Here is a 24,671-nt window from a genome sequence, read left to right on the forward strand (position 1 = left end):
ACATCTCTCATTCTATGTACAAATGGGGTTGCAGGTGCCAGATAGCAACGCAGTTTATTGTGACATTCAGGTATCTTAGGAATTTTAAGACACTAAGTATACAAAGCTTATCACACAGCAGTACAAACACAACTTAAAAACATACAAACAAACTTCTCATCACACAGCAGTACCAACACAACTTAAAACAACAATACAAACAAAACTCATCACACAGCAATACCAACATAACTTTTAAATTTTTAGCTTATAGGGCCAGTAAACATCCCAGGACACTAAACTTCATATATAGAGCATTGTGTCCTATTGTGAAATGAGCATGCTGATGCAATAATTTTTTGAAACTGTGCGGAGTTGAAAGCCTCAGTGTCTGGATGCTGGTTCTTGCTTTCACGACCCAAGCTGGCCCTAGCTGCCTCCCCCACATAGTGCTTTGCCTTTAATGATGAGACACTACATCAGTGCCATAATCCATACTGGATGAAATCCTTTAAAGGGGGGATGAACCACTTTTCCAAGTAATAATCGAATGACCTCAGGGTCGAAGTTTATTGCCTCGCAAATCCACTGCCACAAAAATTTCAAAGCGAGCGGAATTAGAAGGGTTTGTGTGCACTTTAAGCGCTTTCTCTTTTCTCTCGGCCATCCCGACAAGGTGCGTTGGAAGCTAGGGAGGAATGGCACTGAGGAAATACGTTATGTCAGCACACATCATGACCTAGAGCATGTTTGATGAAGCACGACTGCTTTTTCCTGTTGCAGTTCCCATGCACGAGTTTGACTATGTAATGTTAGCAGATTATGGACAGCAGTGCCAGCATGTGGCAGCACCCTGTGGCAAGAAGCACATCTGATCGAAACGTTGCTCTTGATTTATGATGGCTATAGGCCAATATCTATCTGTTTTACACCATACAGCAGGCATCCGAAAGACCGAAGAAAGTGAGCAGGCATCTATATATATGAAAAGAGGGCACCTGAGAAATTCGCAACTTCGCATTCCGCTTTTAAACTCCCTTGCCGTGCACAGCTGCAAGATTTGGGTGAGATGTTTATAGCAGGTCTGGCATCCACAGGGTGTCTTTTCACCAAGGACTGGTACAGACCTGTTTAATACTTGCATGTAATCTTGCCAAGATTTATGAACATCAAAAAACATGTACTAATAAAGGCCAAAGCATTTGACCGCAAAAAACACAAGAAACTGCCTACCATAGTAAAAGTTCAATTGCGAAGAGAACAGCGATAGAAATGGTCAAGAAAAGTAAACTTTTGATTGCCCTACCACGTTAAACTCAAATTAGACTGACTACATTTGTCACTGACACCCAGTAATCAGTCTCTTTCAAACAGTTTCTTTTTGGCTGCCTCTTCAACAATGTGCAAGGTATATGGTACCAGCAGAGACACCAATCACAAAAAATAGTCAAACTTCTCAAGCTCTTCATGACACTGTTCACATTCCCACTGGTGCATTGTTATGTTTCACCTTCACTGTGCTCATTATAGCGAGCCATGCATCACTGCTGAAAAAGGGCCTTACAAGGTTAATGTCCATGCACTCATCCAAAACACCACAGTTCAGCAAATCTGGCTTTGTTTCCACATCTTCTTCAAGAATTTTACCACTGAGGGCACTGATAACACCAAAACAGTTGCGCTCAGAATATTAGGTGGTATCGTAATCGTCGGTGATTTTTTTCCCCTTTATTTCACCATGTTTGTCACCGACGTGACGGGACTCCGTCACACTATCTTGACATGTATCGGCAAATATTTGTCTCCGCGCTAGTCGCTTGACGGCCGGCCGCTCGCGAAAGCAAACTGCCGGTCAAACCACAACCGGACGACTTGTGCCGTCGTAGTAGTCACAGCCTGTTTTCAGGGGAGGCTATACCATGGATAAGTAAAACTACCGGCAAATAATTGTCTCCGCGCTAAGTGCCGCGGCGCTCGTCGCTTGACGGCCGGCCGCTCGCGAAAGCAAACTGCCGGTCACACCACAACCGGACGACTTGTGCCGTCGTAGTAGTCACAGCTGCCTGTTTTCAGGGGAGGCTATACCATGGATAAGTAAAACCAGAGTCATGTAAAACTAACGGCAAATAATTGTCTCCGCGCTAAGTGCCGGCGCTCGTCGCTTGACGGCCGGCCGCTCGCGAAAGCAAACTGCCGGTCAAACCACAACCAGACAACTCTGTTGCCGTCACGGCATGCGTTTTCAGACGTGGCGACGGCGTGGGTCTAAATGCCGGCACTCTTCGCTTGACGGCCGCTCGCGAAATGAAACTCGCAAATACCCGTACGCTAAGTGCCGGCGCTCGTCGCTTGACGGCCGGCCGCAAAAGCAAACTGCCGGTCAAACCAGAACCGGACAACTGTTGCCGTCACGGCGTGCGTTTTCAGATGTGGCGACGGCGTGGGTAAGTCAAACTACCGGCATATAATTGTTCTCTCACTAAACGCCGGCACTCTTCGCTTGACGGCCGCTCGCGAAATGACACTCGGCAAGTACCCGTGCCGGCAAAGCGCTTTTTGCCACAGGATGCCGGCATTAACCACGTGACTACCGCCGGCCAATGAGGAGACACTGCCGGCCAAGTTCCGCTCGCGCAGTTCAGCCGGATGCCGGGCGAATATCCACTCCCTTTTTTTTTTTTTTCGGTGTCGGAGGCGTGTCGTTGCGACTTACGGTGTCAGCTGCACGGCGCGTACAGCGCATATGTGTGTGCATTGAGCGTTGACCCGTTCTAGCAAAAGCTGTTTTCACAGTCACCGCCTCCGAGCTGCGCCGCATACCTACGTCGCTTTTGTGGCAGCTTCCTGTCTGCGTACGAAAAACCTCAAACGCCCTTGCGCGATGGTATGTGTTGACTGCAGTGCTTACATGGAGACGTATTGCCGCACTGTTTTTTTTATCGAATGTCCCGTCGTTTTGGGGCGGTTTCGCTGCCGCTTTGGGGCGTGTCACACCAGATGCGACGTGTTAGTTGTCGCTGCGGCAACTCGATAGTTCTTTCGTCCCTTGCTGTTTGCTACGCGAGTGCGCGTACCAATTCACCTTTTTTTACAGAGCCCTGCCGCTAAGCACGTGGCCGCAGGTTCGATAACATGCGGTGGTTGCACTTCAGTGGACGTGAGAAACGCGTGAGCCTAGCTTTGCGCTCGCCTTAAACGACTTCAAGCGGTCGAAATTAATCCTGAGCTTCCGCCAGTACTGTCTGCAAGCCGTATGTTGGCTTGGGGGGCGTTAAAGGCAGTATTTTTCCTCGTCTAAACAAGCTGATAGTAATCAAAACATTGTGACAGCCTGGTGTCTAAAGTTGGTGTAAGTAAGTGCTGTCCTGTCTGCTTCTAGTCTGTTTTTCAGTGCGCTTCAACCAAATTTTCAAACATGAACGTCAACCAACTGGCTCAACTTGCCATCTTGCTGCAAGTAGTTAAACTATTGTTGAACTAACATATGTGATTTCTTGTCCATACTTTACTGATACTTGTTTTGAGTGCAGTCCGTTTTTTTTTTTTTGTTGTGCTAATCGTAGAGAAAGTGGCCTTTGAAGTGTAGTTTGCACTTAGCAGAGGCACTAACGGTGAAGTCACTCGGAAAATCTCAGAAAAACACTTGCCGGGGATCTCCTAGCATAAAATCGTGATATTTTCCTATCTAACTGCAAGTACGAGCTTAGATCAGGCTTCGTTGAAGTCAACTGGTGTGCACCGCAACTCTCAACTTTAAACGGAACAAGAAAGCCAATGTGGTCCACTGATTGCTGACATTTTGCCTGTTTTTCGGGCACCGCCATCACTGTTTTGTCTCGAGCGCAACCTGCATGATTTGTGCTGCTAGTGTCAGTGTTCTTGTACTCCTAAAAGTTGCCTTTTTCTATATACCTTACCACTAGCGAGTCAAGTTGTTTGTTCAAAACCAGATTTGAACATTTGGAAGAAGTTTCCGCTTTGTAGCAGAGGTTTGTAGCACCGTTGCCAATGCTGTCTTGTATTTTCGATGCATTTTAATGTGTCCAGGCCATTCCTAACAAAATTACGAAATTTATTTTATAATTCGTTGTGCAGTGTTCTTTGTAAGTGAACTTTTAAGTATCTCTAATCATAAACTGTCCAAATCCACATCATCAGAAGCTCATTCGTGAATTTGAACGCTCGTTGCTTCCTCAGTGTTGCTTGTGCATTCGCGTCTCTCGAAAATTCAGATAAATCGCAGTATCCTGGTCATATTGACTAGCGCATGTTTCAGAGAAACTTGAGCACTCATTTTTCGGATGGAAGTACGACGATTAGCAAGCAAGAGTTTAAGGCTCCCTCTTGAAGCACTGCATCTAGAATCGATATTACTGCAATGTTGCAGTGTCAGTGAAATTTGCTGGTGCCGTGTATGTAGCGTCAAGGAATTATCTCCTTCACAGACTTGCCAGTCCGGCCAAATGTACATCAGGTAGTGGAGCTGTGCGAGTGACTTGAATGCTTTTTTATTTGAATAAAAGATGGGGATAGGGTGAAAAGCCCCATTTCGATTGTTAAACAAAACCTAATGAGGCCAGTAGACGCTGAGTATCATTCTGCCTACTGCAGTCAGCTTCCACAATCTTGCAGGTGACCTCCCATGGGCAATGTGTTGAATGCAGTTTGATAAACAAGAATTATGAGTAAAGTAACAGTTGAAAAGTAGACCTCAGTCTTCTTATGTGACATGCATGCAATGCATCTTTGATAACATCGCACGGTTTCGAAGCAAAAGGTTTGGATGCTGTTGTGTTGCATCGTTGGCTCCTACTGAGCAATCACGTACCAACCCTCCTTGCTGCATGAAATTAGATGTGGAAATCCTCTTAATGGCATTGCTGTAAAAAAAAATGTGTGCACTATTTATGTGTGGCTGCCGTGGTGATGAATGTGGGAATGAAACAGGCCAGCTGGTAATCTTGTAGTGGTATCTACATCCACTGCATTCGAACAAACTCATTCGCAGGAATCACGATCCCAGAAGGGCTGTGGCATTTTTCCGTACTCTTCTGGAGATCGGTGTACAGTTTTGGACTTCAATGTACAGCAAGAATTTGTTCAAATGTGCCAGCCCAGAGCACATTTAATGCTTGTTCTGTGTTCTTATTGTGGCTTCTTAGGTGCTACTGTTGGTGTGTGTGGCAACGTGCTCCTAAGCACGAGGGTTTGGCTTTGATTCCCGGCCACTGCAGCCGGTGTGCATTAAATAACTGTCTTACCTGTATTAAGAGCTGTTAGTGGACGAAGAAGTGTTTGTCTTTCGTCACTGTGTACTTTTGCGTGGTTACCTTAGCATCGTGACTCATTTAAAAATGTCGGCACATATTACTCGCCCGTGTAACTCTGTTCTTCTGTCTCGCAGATGCGGTCAGACACGATTGATCTAGCAGACCAGTCCCTGCTCGTGGATATCTCGGATGCCCTCAGTGAAAGGGACAAGGTCAAGTTCACCGTGCACACCAAGGTATGTATCTTGGATTGACCCTTCAGAAAAACAGCAAACGTACCTTTGTCGTCTGGGCCACCGCTGTAGTACAATGGTTATGATTCTCGGTTGCTGACCAGAAAGTCGCGGGTTCAGTCCCAACTGCAGTGGCTGCATTTTGATGGAGGTTAAATGCTAGAGGCCTGTGTACATTGCAATGTCGGTGCATGTTATAGAAAACCAGATTGTCAAAATTTCCGGAGCCCTCCACTGCAGCATGCCTCATAATCGTATCGTCGTTTTGGGACGTGAAACCCCAGATGTTCTAACCTGGTTGTCAGAGGCTGTGCGCTTGCAGTTTTAACCTTTCTGCTAGTTGAATAAACCAGACATATAGAGCCTGGAGAATTTAGCGGTGAAACACACTGCTGAAGAAGTGGTTGATTGAGCCAGTGTGTGTGAAATGCTTGTGGACTTTTAACCCCTTCAGGGTTTTCGCCGTACATGTACGGCAGAAGCTTCCTGGTACCAAAGGGTTTTCGTCGTACATGTACGGCATAGCGTTTATTTTTAAAACGCGCGCCTTTTTCGATCATTTCTTTTGTTTGGCCTGTGCTTCCACACTTCGGGAATACGTGGAATTTTTTTCATGCGCCGATGTCTCTCCGTTGTATTTTTTTTTCGCTTCCCAAAACGGCGCGTCGCCTATCGCTTGCCCATCCGAGCGCGTTCGCGGTGCAGCTGGTTTAAAGTGCGCGCCTTTTTTGATGATTTCCCTTGCTTGGCATGTGCTGCCACGCTTCGGGAATACGTGGAATTTTTTTCATGCGCCGATGTCTCTCCGTTGTTGCTTTTTTTATGCTTCGCAAAATGGCGCGCCGCGCGCCGGCTATCGCTTGCGCAACCGAGAGCGCCCGCGGCGCGGTTCGGTTTCAAACGCGTGCATTCTCCCATTTCTCTTGCTTGGAATGTGCTGCCACGCATCGGGAATACGTGTAATTTTTTTAATACGCCAAAGTCTCTCCGTCTTTTTTTTCTTTTCCAAAGAGGCGCGGCGGCTTGTAGTCTCGCGCGCGCACGCGGTCCGGCTCGTTTCGGTTTCGTCCTTCGGGTGGTTTTCGCTTCTTGCGCCCGCAAAGCTGATGGCTGTTTGGTTTCTAATCTCTCAAAGGGTGACCGCTTGTTACTCTCTCATTTATTGCACCCCGGCGCGCGATTACATCTGTTTCCGTGCGGCGCTAAATTACACAAACGACGCCGCCGTGATTGCGTTTTCCGTTTTGGGGTCTCGGAAAAACTAACTACGTCTTGTTGGCGATAAGATGAAGTATTACTGTAGCTTTTTCACTCGTTTTGCTTTCCGGACGGGAGCAGAACCATAGTTTTCTTCCGTGCGCTCACTGACGCAGTTCGCTTACGTTATGGAAGCGCGCGCCGGTTGCACTGCTGCCGGTGAGTCGAGCAGCGATTCTTCCGATGCGGACTATTCCCCAATTGCCGAATCAGAATCTGATTCATTGGATTTCAGTTCGTCAGACGAGAATTTTTTGACGTGTTCAGACTCCGATGACGATCAAGGAGCGACATCTGAAACGCGTGCGCGGGGAGCCATGCTTCAAAGACTATCACACGCTGAAAAGTTTTTAGTGTTCGAGCACGAGCGTTTTTTACCGGAAATGTACTCTGGTGCGCTTATTTTTGTATGTTTGTGAGCTATGTTTAATACAATGGATAATTTTTATTCATAAAAAATTGTGAAGCTTTTTTTTTTTAGGATTCTGCTTGATTTTACTACGAATAAGCCATATGTATGTAACAACAAAACTGATTTTTTTTGTCACTTTACGGTCACGAAAAAAATTTTAGACAATTTTTTTCTTAAATAGAATCGTCTGAAGAATTTATTTCAGCAATAAAAAAAATTACACATTTTTGGACTGGATTTCGCGAAAAAATTCGACCCTCAAAGGGTTAAACATGCACATTTGGAAAATCACAGGTGGTCAGACTTAAAGGGGCCCTGCAACACGTTTTCAGCATGGTCAGAAAATTGCCGATCGGTAGTTGAGGCTTCTGGGAACACGCGGGCCAAACGTTATACTAGTGCACACGCTGCCTGGAATTTACAATTCTCAGTCAAGCAGCAATCACTCCCTCTTCTCTCTACGAATGATGCCATATACCGAAATTACTGCGCCATGTACTTAAGTCCGTGGCTGTTAGATGATTTGAGCATCACGAGCAGCATAGTTACTGTGGCCCCTGTAGGATTCTGCCAACATGCCCGCGAGCGTGCTCGCGATCACACTGAATGCAAGCCACGCTTTCAAAGAAAAAATGAGTGCTTAAGGCCATGACGTGCGCTGACAAAGGGACGCATCTTCTTGCCCTCTTGTCATTCCCCCTTCCTGCGTAGCTTTCAGCGCGCTCGCTGGTACGAAAGGAGAGAAAGCGCTTAAAGCATGCGACGAATCCCTGTAACTGCGTTCGTACTAGACGAAGTCTAAAAATTTTTGCTCCAGTCGAATCATGAGGCAATAAGCAGTGTTAAAGGGGTCATGAAGCACCCCTTCGGCTTGTTGAAAAAACACATCCTGTGGAAAGCTAACACGGCTATGAACTGCTCTGCCAAATATTAGTCGTGCGCGCCGCTTAAAGGCCACAAGCGGAGCGCAAAGTTGCCGTTTCCCCAGGCACCCTCTTTTCAAACAGAGGCCGGTTCTCACTCTCGTCGGTGGGCGGGGTGTCTGCACGTTGACGTCGCGGATCTGCCAGTTTACGTTGCAAGAGACATAGCATACTTATTGGCCGATAGCCGACGTAAATCGAGAGCGGTATTCGGATCAGATGCGCTTCTTGTCACGGGGTGCCGCCACTTGCCGGCGCCGCACTCCTCACTACATGGCAGCCGCACTCGCGCACGCGAATCACAGCGGGAGAGCGGTCGCGTTTCATGACGCGCGCTGACGTAACTTCTTTCCCCCGTGCCATCCCTCCCTATGTAGCTTCCAGTGCGCTCGTCGGCACGAGAAGAGAAAGCGCTGAGAGCGTGCGCCAGATCCCCGTAACTCCGCTCATTCTTGACGGATTCGAGAAATTTTTGCGGCAATCGATTCGGGAGGCAGTAAACTCCGATACTGAGGTTATTAGATCATTACTTGGAAAAGTAGTTCATGACCCCTTTAAAGAAGCCATTAGACAGTTATACTTGGAAAAGTGTTGCGGGGCCCCTTTAAATTCATTCTCCATTAGTTCGCTGTTATGGTATGCCCTGTATGCAATCATAGTTTTGTCACGTAAAATCTGAGAATGGAGTGTGGTTATTTTCTTCTTTAACCCTTTCAGCCCTGGATTTTTTGTTTTGGTTGGAGGCATTTTTTGTGCGTGTTTTCCTAATAGTTAAGACCTCAGAAGACCACAAACGAAAAATTGAGCCAGTGTTGCAAGTATTTATGGATTAATAAGCATGGATTCAAATTAGGTCATCAGGGCTCAGCGGTTGTGCAATGAGAAAAATAGCTTCCTTTTTGCTGCTACTCACTAGAGTACACAAAATGTGAACTGCGTCTGATTTTTCAGTGTGATACTCATTGAAACAGCTTCGGTACATCGACCCAAAATTGGCGCTTACCCGCCTCAGCTTTCCCGCCTCGGCGTCGCCCATGACTTCGGTCAAGCTTCTCCTTTGCGGCTCCCAGCTCCGCAAGCATGTCACAATTTTGGTCTCAATCGCAGTGGGGATCATTGAAGAATTCCGCCAAGAATGAACAGTTTTGGTTTCATATCCGAGGTGCTACGGGAAATGCTGTGTGGTGGTGTCAGTTGACACCGCCAAGGCCGAAAGGGCTAAGCGCATCACCTCCTTGTTTCCAGCCTAAAAGAATACATGCATCGAGCTCATCCTACCATTTCTGGCTCATTTTTCACTACTGGAAAACGACATTGCCAGTGTTTGTTCACTACATGCCAGTCTCTGCAAGAACAATTTAACTTATCCAAAAGCCTGTCTGTTGTATTGAAATTAGATTGTGATGTTTCTATAATAATTCGCTCCTTGACTTCACGTGCCATCAACCTCCTCTCTGCTGCAGACGACACTGTCGGACTTCCAGAAGCCGGAGTTCTCGGTGTTGCGGCAGCACGAGGAGTTCATCTGGCTCCACGATGCCCTGGAGGAGTGCGAAAGTTACGCAGGCTTCATCGTGAGTGTCGTGTGCATACGTTTGGTTTCTCTTTCGCTTCATGCGAGACTTCTGTGTTCGTAGTTTGCCGACGACGGCCGTCGATGATTGCAGACTCTGCTGTTAGCAGATTTAGCCATAATGTGGGATAGTAAAGGTCTCGAAGGTGTCGCGACTATTTGGGAAGAGTGTAAGGAGCCATTGAACGCATTGTGCTTGTGACTATGTTGCTGGTTTCGGCCAACTAAGATGACCCCCTCCTGCTTACTTCAAAACCATTTTAAGGGGAGACGTGGGTCTTGAAAAAAACTTCTTTGTCAGTTGGATTAACTGAATGGAGTTTAATGCACTTATTCAGTTTTCATCTGCACATTCCAAATCTTTAGATTTTTATTATCTGCATTAGAACAGGTACCTTTTGGCAACTTTGTTTTGTCAAACAAAAACAAAATATCTGGCAAGACTGTCAGAGAGCTCGTCTAGCCGATGATGCTAATTTGATTGTTTTATCAATTCAGTTCATTTTATTCAGTTTCTTTAGAATGTAACTAATTACATCGAACTTCGAATGCAAAATAAACAAATGCAAATATGTGTGAAAAATTTTTGCTTCATACATTTTATGATTATCGAGAATTATCATTAGGTAAACATTATAAGAAAATAAATAGCATTATCACCTAGACCAGGTTTCTGGCAATCTTGCCGCATACTTTGCTTTTGTGTTTGATGAAAAGAATTACCAAAAATCCCCATGAGGATTGTGCTAGAAAACGTTCTAGAACTAGCATATCTTGTTATAATGCAGCTATCAAAAATCTACTCCGAGATTTGGAATCTGCAGAAAAAACTGAATAAGTGTATTAAATTTCATTCCCTTCACCCAACTAGTAAAAACACAATTTTCAAGACCCACGTCTCCCCTTAAATGTCCTCAAGGTAACGTTCGCCATCGATTACAGGGTCAGAGGTGTCTACGTACAGATGCCAAACCCAACAACAGAAACACCTCAAGATAGAAATATTGGCGAGATTTGTCCTTTAAGCGCCATAACTTAAATTGTCTTCATAGCCTCTCAATTTTACGTGAATAACCCGGCACAGCGGTGTAGTGGTTATGGCGTTTGACTGCTGACTCGAAGGTTGTGAGATCGAATGTCAGCCACGGCAGCTGCATTTTGATAAGAGGCAAAATGCTAGAAAATTGTGTACTGTGCGAGAACAGTGCATGTTTAAGAACCCCAGGTGGTTGTATTTTTTTGAAACCCTTCACTACAGCGTGTCTCAAATCATGTTGTTGTTTTGGGACGTAAAACCCCAACAATTATTTTATTATACTTTTACATGAGAAATTCACGTGCCTGCGAGCCCTCATGTTCAGCATTTATAAGGAGGCATTTGCGCAATTGAGGTTCTGCGTTGTACAAGAATGGTACCTCTGCTTCGCTCCTGCTTGTTCGCATGTCCTTTGTGGTTTTTGCGAGCACTGTCAATATATACGCACCAGTTTATGTAAAGTACCAAGTAAGTAGCCAAATGTGGAGTGCCTGTGTACAGAGTGCGAATTGCATATAGTTGTTGGTTCACGTCATTCCTTTGTAGACTTATCTTGTTAATGGTTTGTGCTAAGGGGGCACAAAGTGTCGTTTTGTCTTGGGACGGGTTAAACTGCAAACAGATTTATGACAGTGCAATGCAGGGTACTGGAACGTGACCATAGGATCAGCACGCTATACTGGGAATCTTTTTGTGTGCCTTTATTTGTAAAAATTCGTCATTTTAAAAGATGTAACTGCAGTAGCCAGCCCAGATACATGCGTTAATGTTTCTTTGCAAGCATTTCGTATTTCTGCATGCTTGCAAAGAGCTTTGTGGAAATTGAGTTGATGTAACTGTTAATTTAGGAAAGTGGCATGAATTTTGGGCCCCTCGTTTACTATATCAAATGGCGTTTGATTTGAAGGCATAGCTGACGTATCGGTTATGTTGGTAGTATCAGTTGACGCAGTACAGGGCTTTTGGCATTGGAGTTTCTTTTTCTCGGAAACAGAGCATGGGCACAGTGCAAGCGCAACAGTCGTTTGGCATTTCAGATTCCACCGGCACCTCCTCGGCCGGACTTTGACGCCTCTCGTGAGAAGCTTCAAAAGCTGGGCGAGGGCGAGGGTTCCATGACCAAGGAGGAGTTCACCAAAATGAAGCAGGAGCTTGAGGCGTGAGTTAGGCTGCTTCTCCTGTCTAGCTCGACTTGAGGCAATCCTTTGGTGGAAGTTGGCGTTGCGGTGGTAGAATGCTTGCAGTGCTTGGCTGCTCACCCGAAGGATGCATGTTTCATTCATTCAATCAATCAATCAATGGAACTTTATTTTCATGAAAAGAAAACTGAACATACAGGGCGATTCTTTTAGAACTGTGCTAGTATTTCATTGGGCTGTAGTTTTGTTACAAATTATCCGACTTTAATGTGGTTTGCACAAAACATTCAGGAAGGATGAAAATTCAATGTCCATTTGCGTGACATACCACGCCAGAAAACAGTCGGAAAAAGGAAAACTGCAACATTCCTCGAAATTCTATACATTAGGGATGCTGGGCGCGCACAAATGCCACAAGTGACATGATGAACCTGATGTCGCCAACTTCCATCGCTGCTGCCTGACGCGAAAGCTGCACTGGGCTAGCCATCCATCCTTGTATAGCATTTCGCAGTTTTCGTTATTTTTTTTTATTTCTATCGGTGTTGCACATCAAGAAATGAGACGGACCAATAAATTTTCATCCTTCCGTAATGTTCTGCTGCAAACCGCATTAAAGTAGAATATTTTGTAACAAAACCATAGCCCAAAGAAATTGGTCCGTTCTAAAAGAATCTCCCTGTACCAACACAATTATTTGGACCGATGGCCTAAAGTGGCTAGTGGCCAGTCCAATACAATGTGCTACAAAGAATGTACAGGTCATCTAAGGAAAAAAAACAATCATGTAATTATATACATACATGCTTAATAACTTAACTTATAGCTTGCTATACATAAGTACTCAGTAAAAAGGCAATGAAAATCGGATTACTAACGATTTCCACCAACATGCACGCAGGTTTACATGTCTTGAAGTGATAAAAAAACTTGCATGCTAGGCTGAAATTATGGGCAGCTTTAATCTCAAGGGTGATCATGTTCTATATTTTAGTTCCAATTAAATTAGTCTGTCACCATGAACGTTGACATTTGGGTAAATTGAAGTTATTGTTTGAAGAATGTGGGTTTGATCCTGGCCGCGGCAGTCGCATTTTGATTGAGGCAGAATGCTAGAGGAGGCGCTTGGATTTTGGTGTGCTTAAAGGGGCTGCAAGTTGTCTTTTGGTCCATTTTAATTTCTTCACACTTGCATCGTAATTACTACAAATAACATCCCCCATACTTTCCTTGTCTTGACTGATTGTTAGTTCTCGTTAACGCTGTGTCTAACAAAGAAAAGCGAGCCCTTGAAATTCCCCTTCTTTCGTTGCATTCACTGCATGCTTCTATTTCTTGTGAACTTCCATCTTGCAGTTTTGTAAGTGGCGAGCGCGTGCACTTACAGTATGCCACGCTGTGTATCCCTCTTGCTTTCAGGGAGTATTTGGCGACGTTCAAGAAGACGGTGGCCATGCACGAGTTGTTCTTGCAGCGGCTGGCCCTGCACCCTGTCTTCCGCACGGACTCAAACTTCCACGTCTTCCTAGAATACGAGAAAGAGGTGAGTCTTTTTCTTTCTACTCAAGGCAATTGCCTCGGGTTTCAAAATGTTCACAATAGTTATGCTCACACTGATCAAGACTGCGTTTGAGTTGTCTTCCTTTGGCCTTCCACTTCATGACTGTGTTGATGCAGTGTAAAACTAAATACTATGGTGACCGGCCCTCAGGTTCCTCAAAAATAGATTTTTTTTTAAAAGACAATAGTCTTTCTTGGGATACGTACTTGAATGCAGAAATTTTGGTCTGTCTGTCTGTCAGTCAGTCACACTATTCAGCAACCCGGCCACAGTTTAAGCACTTTCTGAACACCCAGCCATCTTGAACTGGTAGCTGCGTTCATACTTGTGAACATTGTCGATCAAAAAGCAAATATTGCGCATATCTTAGACGCAACATCAATACATAAGCATTAGGTGGTGTGTTCCTTTACTAGAAAATACATAGATACGTAATCCTAAAGACCCTAGTGTTTCTTAGGCTGCGCTGAAAATGCGACGCTATGCATGAAAAGCCCTCTGCCGAGGATATGGTGCCGCCACCTGGCAGTGGCCCTGGGTTCTGCACAAGCTCACGTTTCCCTACGCCACTGCCAGATGGCGTCCATATCTCATGCAGCGCCTCCTCTATTTTATCAATGCCAACTGGATGCGGCCAATTCAACATCGAGGAGGCACTGTCTGAGGCAAGGCAAAACATAAATGGCAGAAGACTACATATCGTCTTTCGATGACATTTGCAGCGAAGCAGCAGGTACGCGGCCAATTTTTTTTTACTGAAGTAAGTTTTTTTGTATTGCATCATTCCTGTAAAAAACATGATCCATTGCAGACTATGCTTTGCATAAGAGGCCAAATTTCAGCATAATAAAGTTAACAATACGATTGCCAATTTTACCAGCTTTATTGTGTTGATGTTTAGCTCTTACTACTTCTGCATCCATGCGGTGCACATTCGTCAGTTCATCAGTGGATAGCACACTGCCTATGCCACAGGTGGTGCTCCAGTGGGAAGACTACCGATGGGTTTGTGGTTGGATACTGTGGTTGGCAACACTGCGACTTTGCCATACTGAATCTTTGCAGGCGCAATTAAGAACTACTAAGTCCCGACTGTTTCGCTTTACAGAGCTATGTGAAACAGGCTTGTAGAAGCAATCGTTAGTTAAAAGAGAAAGCCTGGAAGGACTTTGCCTACGTGAGGGCAACACCTTCAACAAGTGTAGTGTTATCATTAAGTGTCCAGGCTGAGGATTTGCTTGTTTAGCCAGCTTTGACCTCTGCACTTCGTCTTCCCCGTGGACCTCTCTAATTTGGGTTTTAGAAGAGGCACAAGTAATGGCCTCTGCACATGCTGGCTCCTCTAGCATACTCTACATTTTGTGCTTGTCTTGAAAAGTTGGTCACCTAAACATTGCGTTCATGGCCATGTTTTGTTCCACTTTGGCTGCCACCCTTGATGATGATATTCTAGCGTGCGTTGCGAGCACCTTTTCATTCATCCTGTGCAAATTAATTTTGTGCTCGCAGCTGAGTGTGCGGGGCAAGAACAAAAAGGAGAAACTCGCCGGACTGCTGAGCCACCTGGGCAAGTCTGCGGACGACCTGCGCCTCTCGTCGACGCAAAAGGACGTGGACGAGTTCTTCGAGCACGAGCGCAACTTCCTCACGGAGTACCACACGCACGTGCGCGACGCCACCACTAAGGCCGACCGCATGACCCGTGCCCACAAGAGTGAGTTCCAAGGAGTCGTCAAAACACGGGGCGTATGAGTGATCAACAGAACCCGGAGGGACCAAGAAAATATATGTTCAATTTAACATAAGTTCTGAGGCATCCAAGCGTCATCAAACGGGAAAATTGACCGGTGCCCCGTGTCAGCGGCACCAACGCAAGTGATGCGAAAAATCATCTCTGTATAATGTGACCATATGATGTCATCATGGCATCGCAGATATCCAAAATTTGTGATGTCATGATGACGTGGAAACTTCATCGCATGACACCATTGCTTGCTCAAAGGTGGGCTGATCGTGGAGGCATTGCAAAACCATGTTAGTTGCAGAAAGCTTTCGGATGGGGGTGGGAAGGTTCAATACATCGCCACAGAAGAAGAAAAAAAATGCCTTTTGCTTTAGAGGCAACTGAGGTGGGCACATAAGGGACCCTGCGAGTTTTTGAGAGATGAACGGGGTTGCAGCATTCAAGTACGAAATCAGTCGCGTTAAAGCCTGTTGTTGCACTTCAGCTGTACTCCTTTTAATAAGAGATTGCCGTTTACTGAGTCTACTATACGTGCATTAATATTACAGTAGAACCCCGCTAATACGTTTTTGAAGGGACCGTAGGAAATAAACGTAAGAGACGGGAAACGTAAGAGCCGAAAAACAGGAAAAACGGCAAAATATTTAGTGGTACAGAATTTTATTTCAATTCTTACGAGTAGCACGAAAATTGGCGCGTTCAGCCGCGATCTAGTCGATGGATAGAAACGCGGAGCTTAGGACGGCCTCATCCACAGAAATGTAATCAACGTATGTGATTTTTTTAACACCAACAGCTGTAGGCATGAGAGAACTAAGCACACGCAATCACGACCGGCGCGGCGAGTCCGACCGCGAACTGCACGCACGACCAGCGAGCTCCAACCAGCTCGAACTCCTCCCGTTCTCCGACAATAACGATGATGGTGAGTCTACGCCAACGCGATGGCAGAAGTGAATGCCAATCTCGAAGGCCTTGCTTTCGCAAGCAGTTACGTCATTCACGCCATGTTTGTGCAATACAAATCTCAGAGGCTATGCTTTTGTCAATAGTAAATGCCAATCTCGAAGGCCTTGCTTTCGCGAGCAGTTACGTCATAGACGCCATGTTTGCAATTTGAATCTCGAAGGCCATGCTTTTGTTTGCATCAATTGAAAGATTCTGTTGCTTGCGCCTCTCATGCGGCTAATATTACGGTCAAACGAGGCCAAACTGCGTCAAAATGCGCCATGGCCGCTCTCTTTGGTAGTCACTCGGTCGGCTCCGAGCGCACTTCGCGACGTATCATACGGGAACGGTCCGACAGTTACGACGTAACAGCAAGGTTCCCAATACATTGTATCCTATGGGAGCTATGCCGGGACCGGCGGAAAACGACGTAACAGCTGGGAAAACGCAGCAGTGAGGAACGTAACAGCGGGGTTCTACTGTACATAGTGGTTATTGTGGTGCGGGCACATCAAGAGCTGACACCATCAATTTTGTGGGAAGCCTTGCAGTTTACATATTTTATTTCATACCTGAATGGCTTCTGCTAATGCATTATTAATTGCAGATTTCAGGTTACACACAAAAGCTATAAAAGTTGAAAGTGTAAAAAAGAAATTGCTGTGCTTACAAGGTCATTAGGGATCTTCCACGTAAATTTGTCATCTTTTTGTTCTTGTTTGACGTATTCATTTATTTTACAGTACAACACTGATAAGCTTATGGATGGGTTGAATTTAACTGCGATATAAACTTGCAATATTGCCCACCTGAAATACGTTGCATACAGTGTGCAAAGCATTGGTTGTTCTGAATGTGTTAGCTGAAGCCACTCTGGGATACAGATTGCCTGTAGTCGCCAGGTCACCATGAAACTGGTGCTGTGAGATAATCTGATAGCTTTTACTGTATTTCATGTGACAGCACATAAGGTACGCAGTTCTTCTTTGCCACGTGACAATCTTTTGCTTGCCAGTTTTCATGAAGTTGTTATTGCTGCATTCGGGAACAACTTTTCTCGGCACTACTGTGGAAGCTACCGAACCAAAACGCATGCCTGCCAGCGCTCCAAGAAATAGTACACAACTTTACCGATAATTCTCATTGCTTTGCTGAAATTAATACTGTTTTATTTATTATGAGGCTCAAATAGTTACGGGGAGTTGTAGGTAAATTCCTATTATTGTTCATCTTACAAGAATGTCTTTTTTTTTCCATTTTTTAAACGGCACCACGTTTTCTGCACGCCATGTTTTTCAAAGTAAACATGGTGTCCGTGACTTGCGTGGGTCAGTTTGTGGCTGCAAATTTGCCGTTAAGTTCTCCAAGAAAAGCATACTTATAATATGGCACTGAAATGTACGCTGCACAATCTAAATGTCTCTTCCCCATTTGCATTTTTCATGTGTATGTTTTTCTAAATGCGTTAATCGCTGTGGACAGTTCGTCCAGGCAAACATGCGTACTAAATGTTGGACACACTCTGCCCGCTGGGTGACAGCGAATGACTGTGCTTTCCATAGTCATTGAGATTTCCCGCATGACACCAAACTTGAACAAATCTGCTATATTCTCCACGTTCTCACGTTGCATCTTAAATTTTTTGCAAATTTAGAAGTTTGCTGGTAGACAGTTGTGGTACCGTAGACTCGTATTGGGCCATGAGACAGAGTCCGAGCGAGTCCGGTGGAGGAACATTTTGAGGGGTCAGAGTCCGAGTGAGCCCTCGGAGCAAAATACAGTATTTCTTGAGTGAGTCTGAATGAGCTCCAATTTTTGTGCCGACCTATGTGTGATACTGTGATGGAAACGTGTATCGTAGTTAGTGCTTTGGCTGCTGGGCATGTGTTATGTGGGTCGTTTAATTTTGTATGTGCCATTCTTTCTTTCTCTTTTTGTTTTTAGATGTGGCCGACAGCTACATCAAGATTTCATCCTGCCTCACCCAACTGGCCACAGTCGAGTCGTCCGAGCTGGAGAAGTGAGTTGGCCTCTCTTTCACTTCGCTCTTATTACTAGAGCTGTGCGTATAGCAAAATTTTGGGTGCAAATCGAATAGAATATTTTTCGAATATTTCTCGAATATTTCTAGAATATTTTTCGAATACTTCGAAGCGAAATTGCAGAAAAAAAAGTTAGAGAGGATTCCTAAGCATATTCTTATGAGATAGCAACATGAAAGTGTTTCTTTTCGCTAGGTTGATGAAGCACTGGTGGGGTGGTGTTTCATAGTTGTCTTATCAAGAATGAGGCAATGTAGAGGCCGAACTGTATTTAGGTACATGATTTGGTGCAACCAAAGTGTTGCCGACAACACTTTACACATGACAGGCAAAGATGCCATTTTCTCAGCCTCTCTTCTTCTTTCAACTTCTGTGGAAGCCCAACTGATGTGGCGGACAAGGGTGTGCTCCCTTCAAGTCCGGAGTTCCAAATCTGCCTCGTAGACGTCGATATAAGAACATCTGAAATTTTGGAGGCTAAAAAGCTTCGGCGTACGATTTTTCGGACTTCCTGCCCAAATTTCATGTCCAAAACAGCATTAGTTGAGCCCCCACCTCTGCCACATCTTTCATCTCCATGTTGGAACCAGCGTTTTCTTGAGTACAGTTGCGACCGAAGCATAGCTTGAAAGGCAGCTTTGCCGCAATGCGGGGGTGTGATGAGGTGAAGCATATTGAAAATCTGAAGGGGGCACTTTCAGTCGGACATTGACTGTATTTGTCTTTGGGAAGTTCGAATAGTAAAATTCCAGTGTGAATTGAATCGAATAGCAAACACTATTCGAAAAATATTCGAAATTTCGAATATTCGCACACCCCTACTTATTGCCATACTGCCCCTGTTCTTTTTTTTCTCTAAGTACTAAATTAGAATGATGATAGTATGAGAGGTTTTTCCAATTCAGTCTGGCAACGTTGATCTTCCTCACTGTCCGCTATTAGTTAGGCTGGTTGGGCGATGACTCTGCCACTCGTGTCGTACAACGAATATTTTTGCATCGGCGATGTCAGGATTGAAAAATTCGCAGTAATTCTAGAGAACGTTACGGTAACAAAAAAGAGAAGCTTGCAGCACTTTGCGAAAACTGAATGGAAAGCTACATTCTGTCCATTTCCATAGAAACCTAAATTGTACAGCGGGGAAGTTAAATACACAGCCTTTGAACAGAGTCACACTTTATGCCTGCAAGGCATACCTCTTCTTTGACCTGAAGGTGGTCTTTAGTTGCTGCGATGTGCGTCAGTGTTCTGAAGTCGCACACACTGGTGTTCTCATTTATTTGTATCACTCTCGTATTGAACCAATGCCTGGCTGTGACGGAGTGTTTCCTTCGTAGGCACATTTTTTTTTTCTGCGTAACTTTACATTCGTCTGTGTGCACGTGCCATATTATCAGAGCCAGAAAACGTGTTATACCAACGCGATTGCCTACTGGGTCACACTGTGCCAAACATCCCAGCGATTTTGGTGAAGATCTGAAATATATTCGAAAAAAAATGTGCCGTTTTCTTGCTTGAAAACAGTTGATTGCTAGAATATTTTGGAGAGAAAAAATTTTTTGGTCACGTGAGAGCCTTCCGAATTTCGCAGAGTGTCGTCTGAGTGTTTGTCAGAACGTTTATTCTGAGAGCGTTGTTTATTATTTCAATACCAAATTTGATTTGCACATTAGGCGATGACATTTGTGGGAGGTGTTTCGAAGCTCAGTTACATTGCTGCAATTTTTCTGCCATATACGCCTGCAGAAATTTTGCCAAAATGTTGTGTGTCTGCATTTTTTGCCTCGTAATATTACTCTGTGTATGAATATCCGACTAATGAATACTTACTGTACCGAAGGTATATTTTGCATTAAAAATATTGTCAAACCACTGAAGTTTGTAAATCTTGCGAGAAAAAAGATCGTGAATTTCAGAAAAGTTCATTTTTGGCCACACTGAGACCCAGTTTACACCATGTGGTGCTCCAATTAAAAATCACTTTTATACTTCAATTCAACGCAAATAAGTAGTTATTCTTGCGTGGCAAGTTTTGATTACATTTTTTGTTTGAAAGAACAAAATTACTTTTGAAATTCCCTGTCGACTTCAATACCAAATATAAAGATAGCGGTGAATGGGGAACTTAAAAAAATTATCTTCCTTAAAACAAAAAATGTAATAAAACTTGCCATACAAGAATAACTTTTTGTTTGCTACAACTATATGCCACGCACGCGTAGTTTACCAGTACGACTCACCCACCTGATGTCGTCAGAGAGAGACTTCTTGTTGCTCTCGTTGTTGTCACATCTTGTTTCTGGCTAGCTCAAAAGGTAAAAAAAAAATTATGTGCATACGGTGGTCGTAAGAGGTGGGAGAAAGCTAGTGGGCCTCGCGCTGCGGTCTCATTGTGAAGGAAGTTGCAAGACAAGCACTGCATCATGTACGCTGCTTTTACGCAAAACAGGATTTTCAGATTCATCAAGTGAACTAAAGTGTGTTGATTTAGTAAGTGTTTATTGGTTCATTGATATCGTAGATAATTTGAAAATTTGGACATTTTCCTCTGCTCCATGAAATTGAAATTAACAAGGTTTTACTGTAGCTTTTGAAGACTTGAAACTCAAAGGAGGGAAGTTTCTAAAGGGAGAAACTTTTTGTGAGTTCTGTGAAAAACTATTTTGTGAAAAGAAGTCCATTCCGGCCTAGGTTAATGAGGGAAGAAATCTGATTGTGACAGTTGTGTGCAGTCAAGTACATATTGCACGCCTTTTTGTACAGTGCGTACAGGAGGCAATACAAAAGCTTACCAAGCTATGGTGTGTGCAGTGCTGTCCATCAGTAGTTCTTGTATGCTTTGTCGTTCATTGACCACCTGTTGTGTGTCTATTTGTACATTTCAGGTTCTTCCCCAAGGTTGCAGAGTGCTTCGAGAAGGCTCGGGTGAGTTGTGCTAGATGCCAAAGGTTTCATTAAAAGTATGCAGCAAGGTTAGACTTGGAACTGTCTCACATTTGATGCTGTGTTTCAAAACAACTTGCTGTCTCAAAGGGTTTCAACTAACCCATGTGCTTCGTGATTTGTGGCTTGGGCAACGGAAACCCCATCTGGCCTCTGTAGCCCTCTTATATATAGCTTGCGTTGTAATCAGATTTTGATGACTGTTCATAAAAACTTCTCTCCCGAATATCATATTCCGTTTTCATTATGCACAAAGTAGGTAATTCTAGTGAAAATGGTCTTGTTTGAGCAAAGACAAAGTGATAGTGACAAAGCATTAGGCTTGTGCAAATAGTAAATTTTAGGTTCGAAGCAAATAGTGATTTGGTCGAATAGTTTCGAGTCGAATTCGAATAGCATATATATTATAAAAAAAAAACAGCAGATTTGTTATGACCCAGCTAACCTGCGGAATATTTAAAATTGAAACAAGGCATGTGTAAATGTTATTCTTTTTGGTTCAAAAGGGAAGTGAAAGCAACTTTGACTGGTAGCAGGATTTGACTTTTGGTAGAATGCAAGTGATAACCTGTGAAATACGTTGCATTTTAAAATTTACTATACTTGGAGCATATTAAGGTGGTATAACAAGCTTTTAAACTTAAAAAATTATGAATCGATGCGAGGGTAAAATGTTCATTTAACCTTGAAGTGGGGCTTCGCGACAGTGTGGATTCGCACAAACCTACAAAGCACCCGTGAGAAAACGCTGTGTTCTGCCCCTCCACTGCTGTGAAACCACCTTTACAGGGGGTTACGTGCGGTTGATTTGTCTATTCGTTCATTTCGAATACTTCGAAATTTAGAAGAATTTACATTTGTCGAAGCGAATTTGAATACTGTAATATTCGTTTGAATATTCGCACAAACCTACAAAGCACCCGCGAGCAAACGCTGTGTTCTTGTGTCTGTCGGAAAACCCTAGCAAGCAAAAAACCTAGCAGCAATTGTGTGTGGGATTACTAAACGGGATGCAATAAGCTCTTGCTGGTCAAGTCCATACAACTTCAGGAGCAGGCTGTCCCTGATGTAATGGCTGTCCCGTCTACGCTTATTGTGTGCAGAAAATCGAAGGTCGGGTGGCAACGGATGAAGATTTGAAGTTGTCGGACACGTTACGGTACTACATGCGCGACACCTCTGCTGCCAAGGTAGGTGGTGCTTATCATTGGAGGATCAACTCAAATAAGGTCTAACTAGGCTTGTGTAATCGTTACTTTTTAAAGATAATAGCCTTTAGGATACTTCAACACAAAAATTTTGGTCTGTCTGTCTGACATGATTCAGCCACCCGGCCAAAGTTTAAGCACTTGCTGAACGCCCAGCCATCGTGAACGGCTGACTAGGTTCATACTTGTGCACATTGCCGATCGAAAAGCAACTATTACACATATCTGAGGCGCAACATCAGTACGTAAGTATTAGGTGGTGTGTTCCTTTACTAGAAAATACATAGATATGTCATTCTAAATACCCTAGTGTTTCTTAGGCTGCATGGAAAATGCAACGCTATGCACGAAAAAGCCCTCTGCCGACGATATGGTACTGCCACCTGGCAGTGGCCCTGGGGACAGCATCATGGGTGGCTGCGGATGAGACCAGGACTCGTGTAGTACGGCCGGCAGAAGACTATAGTCCTTCGACATTTGCAGCGAAGCACGCAGATACAAGAGACTGCAAATGGAATGCTAATTATTTTTGAATAATTTTGAACTGAATTAGAATAGTAGTACTGGTGCAAGTTATAAATGGTAAAATGTTACATTTTAAAATTTACCATACTTATTCCATATCAGCCTGTATAACATGCTTTTCAACTTTAAAAAGCTTAAGAAAGAAATGAATTGGGGTGTAGGTAATATGCACTCTTACCTTGAAGTGTGGCTTCATAGAACTGCGGATTTCGCTTAAATAGGTGGTGTCACGGCGTAGCGGCCATTCACTGCCGTGAAACCACCTATATTGACCATGTGTAACCACCCATATTCAGTACATTGCATGCAGTAAAATGCATCTATTCGTTCATTTAGAATACCTTGAAATTTTGGAAATAATAAATTCATGGGGAGGTGAATTCGAATACTGTAATATTTGTTAGAATATACAAAGTGCTCGAATATTCGCACCGGCCTAGGTCTGACCGCTCAATATCATAAAAGGCCAGTTAACGCAATCAGAATCTAGAAGGCAAGCAAAGCAGACTGAAACTTCTATTCAGAACGAAGGAACTTTGACGTTGAGGCAGTTGCTAGCACATTTTCTATAATTCTTCACTGCATTTGAAGAGAGCTGATAGCACTGCATGCATTGTTCATAATATAGCTGGAGTTTGGGAATATTCGAAAGTTTCAAATGTCGAATTAAGTGGTGTCTTCGATTTGGTGTTAGATTTGGGTCGAATAGCCGCTACTCATCAGAAGACATATTTTCTTAAGTTTTTTCGCTATTTCAAAATGTCAACTGCATGCGAATGAACACAAAATGGGTGCTAAAGTATGCCTTTCATCAGAGCGTGCATAATAGAATCAAAAATCGCAACTTGCATAGAGCAACAGGCTATTTCACTTTGTAAGCCACTCTTTGTACAACGATTAACTTTTCTCATTAAAAATTCATGTACATGTGAAGAATCCGCTTATTTGTTCCTGATGTTCCATTGTACTTTCATTGCTAAAATACTTGGACGGAAATATTGTTGTACATAAATTGTAAAAATGGCTGTTGAAAATTCAGGAACAATTTGGAAAGCATTCAGCTAGATTTGCTTCTAGCACTTATTAGGTTTGTATTCATTTGGTCTTCATAATCACTGTTTACACACTCCCTATTAAAAAAAAGATATTATTGCTGAAGATTTGCTTTGTGCAGCAGTAGTGTCAAATTGCTCTTAAAAAAAACTCTACTACACTCAAACCTATAACGAAGTCTCATCCGACATGAAAATAACTTCGTTATACAGTAAAACCTCGTTAACCCGGATCTCACGGGACCGGCGAAAATGTCAGAGTTAACCGAATTCCGGATTATCGAATGGGCCACGAAAAGAAAAGGAAAATGTGCTCGGCACAGACAAACCTTTTTTTCATGAAAAACTGCGTTATTTTTGTCTGCCTCGTCGTAAGAATTTGAACTAGAACAATCTTCTTCAACCCCATCAGGTGGTGGTGCGCACGCTCGCTGTCGCGGGAATCGACGCAGAACTCCTCGAGGACAGCGAGGGCTTCGGCGGCCTCCTGCACGGTGCGATGTCGCGTCGGCTCATCTTGACTGTCATCATCGGAACAGTGATTCTGATCCTTTCAAGCACTTCCGATAATGTCATCGTCAGTCAGACGAGCAACGGCGTAGTCTACAATCTGGACGCCACTAGGAAGGAGAGACCTATCTCCTGTCGAGAAACACCTGTGTTCACGTCATTTAACATCACCTTTCTTTCTAGATCATTTGCTTGCTGCTGTTGCCGCTTCTGTTCGGTGACTGTTGCCATCACTATGAAGCACGAGACGGCGGCAACGCGAGCAAGCACAGCCGGAGAATGCAATATGCACAAGCTCACACACTACGTGCGAAGT

At 44.0% G+C, this 24,671-nt stretch overlaps 1 protein-coding gene across 3 annotated transcripts in view; it reads left to right on the forward strand.

Moving 5' to 3' along the window:
• LOC119376255 (sorting nexin-6) overlaps nt 1–24,671 on the forward strand; it is a 32,181-nt gene that overhangs the window by 1,944 nt on the left and 5,566 nt on the right. For 2 of the 3 annotated variants that reach the window (XM_037646160.2, XM_037646159.1), the window contains exons 2-9: nt 5,384–5,485; nt 9,538–9,648; nt 11,721–11,842; nt 13,242–13,365; nt 14,893–15,097; nt 18,020–18,095; nt 21,003–21,042; nt 22,164–22,250. In XM_037646160.2, coding sequence (XP_037502088.1) covers nt 5,384–5,485; nt 9,538–9,648; nt 11,721–11,842; nt 13,242–13,365; nt 14,893–15,097; nt 18,020–18,095; nt 21,003–21,042; nt 22,164–22,250 — 867 coding nt within the window. Of the gene's footprint in view, nt 1–2,740; nt 2,864–5,383; nt 5,486–9,537; nt 9,649–11,720; nt 11,843–13,241; nt 13,366–14,892; nt 15,098–18,019; nt 18,096–21,002; nt 21,043–22,163; nt 22,251–24,671 lie in introns of those variants that run through there. The other variant, XM_037646162.2, reaches the window with a different exon arrangement.

The sequence above is a fragment of the Rhipicephalus sanguineus genome, unplaced genomic scaffold (assembly GCF_013339695.2).
Source record: "Rhipicephalus sanguineus isolate Rsan-2018 unplaced genomic scaffold, BIME_Rsan_1.4 Seq1138, whole genome shotgun sequence".
NCBI classification, from domain to species: Eukaryota; Metazoa; Arthropoda; class Arachnida; order Ixodida; family Ixodidae; genus Rhipicephalus; species Rhipicephalus sanguineus.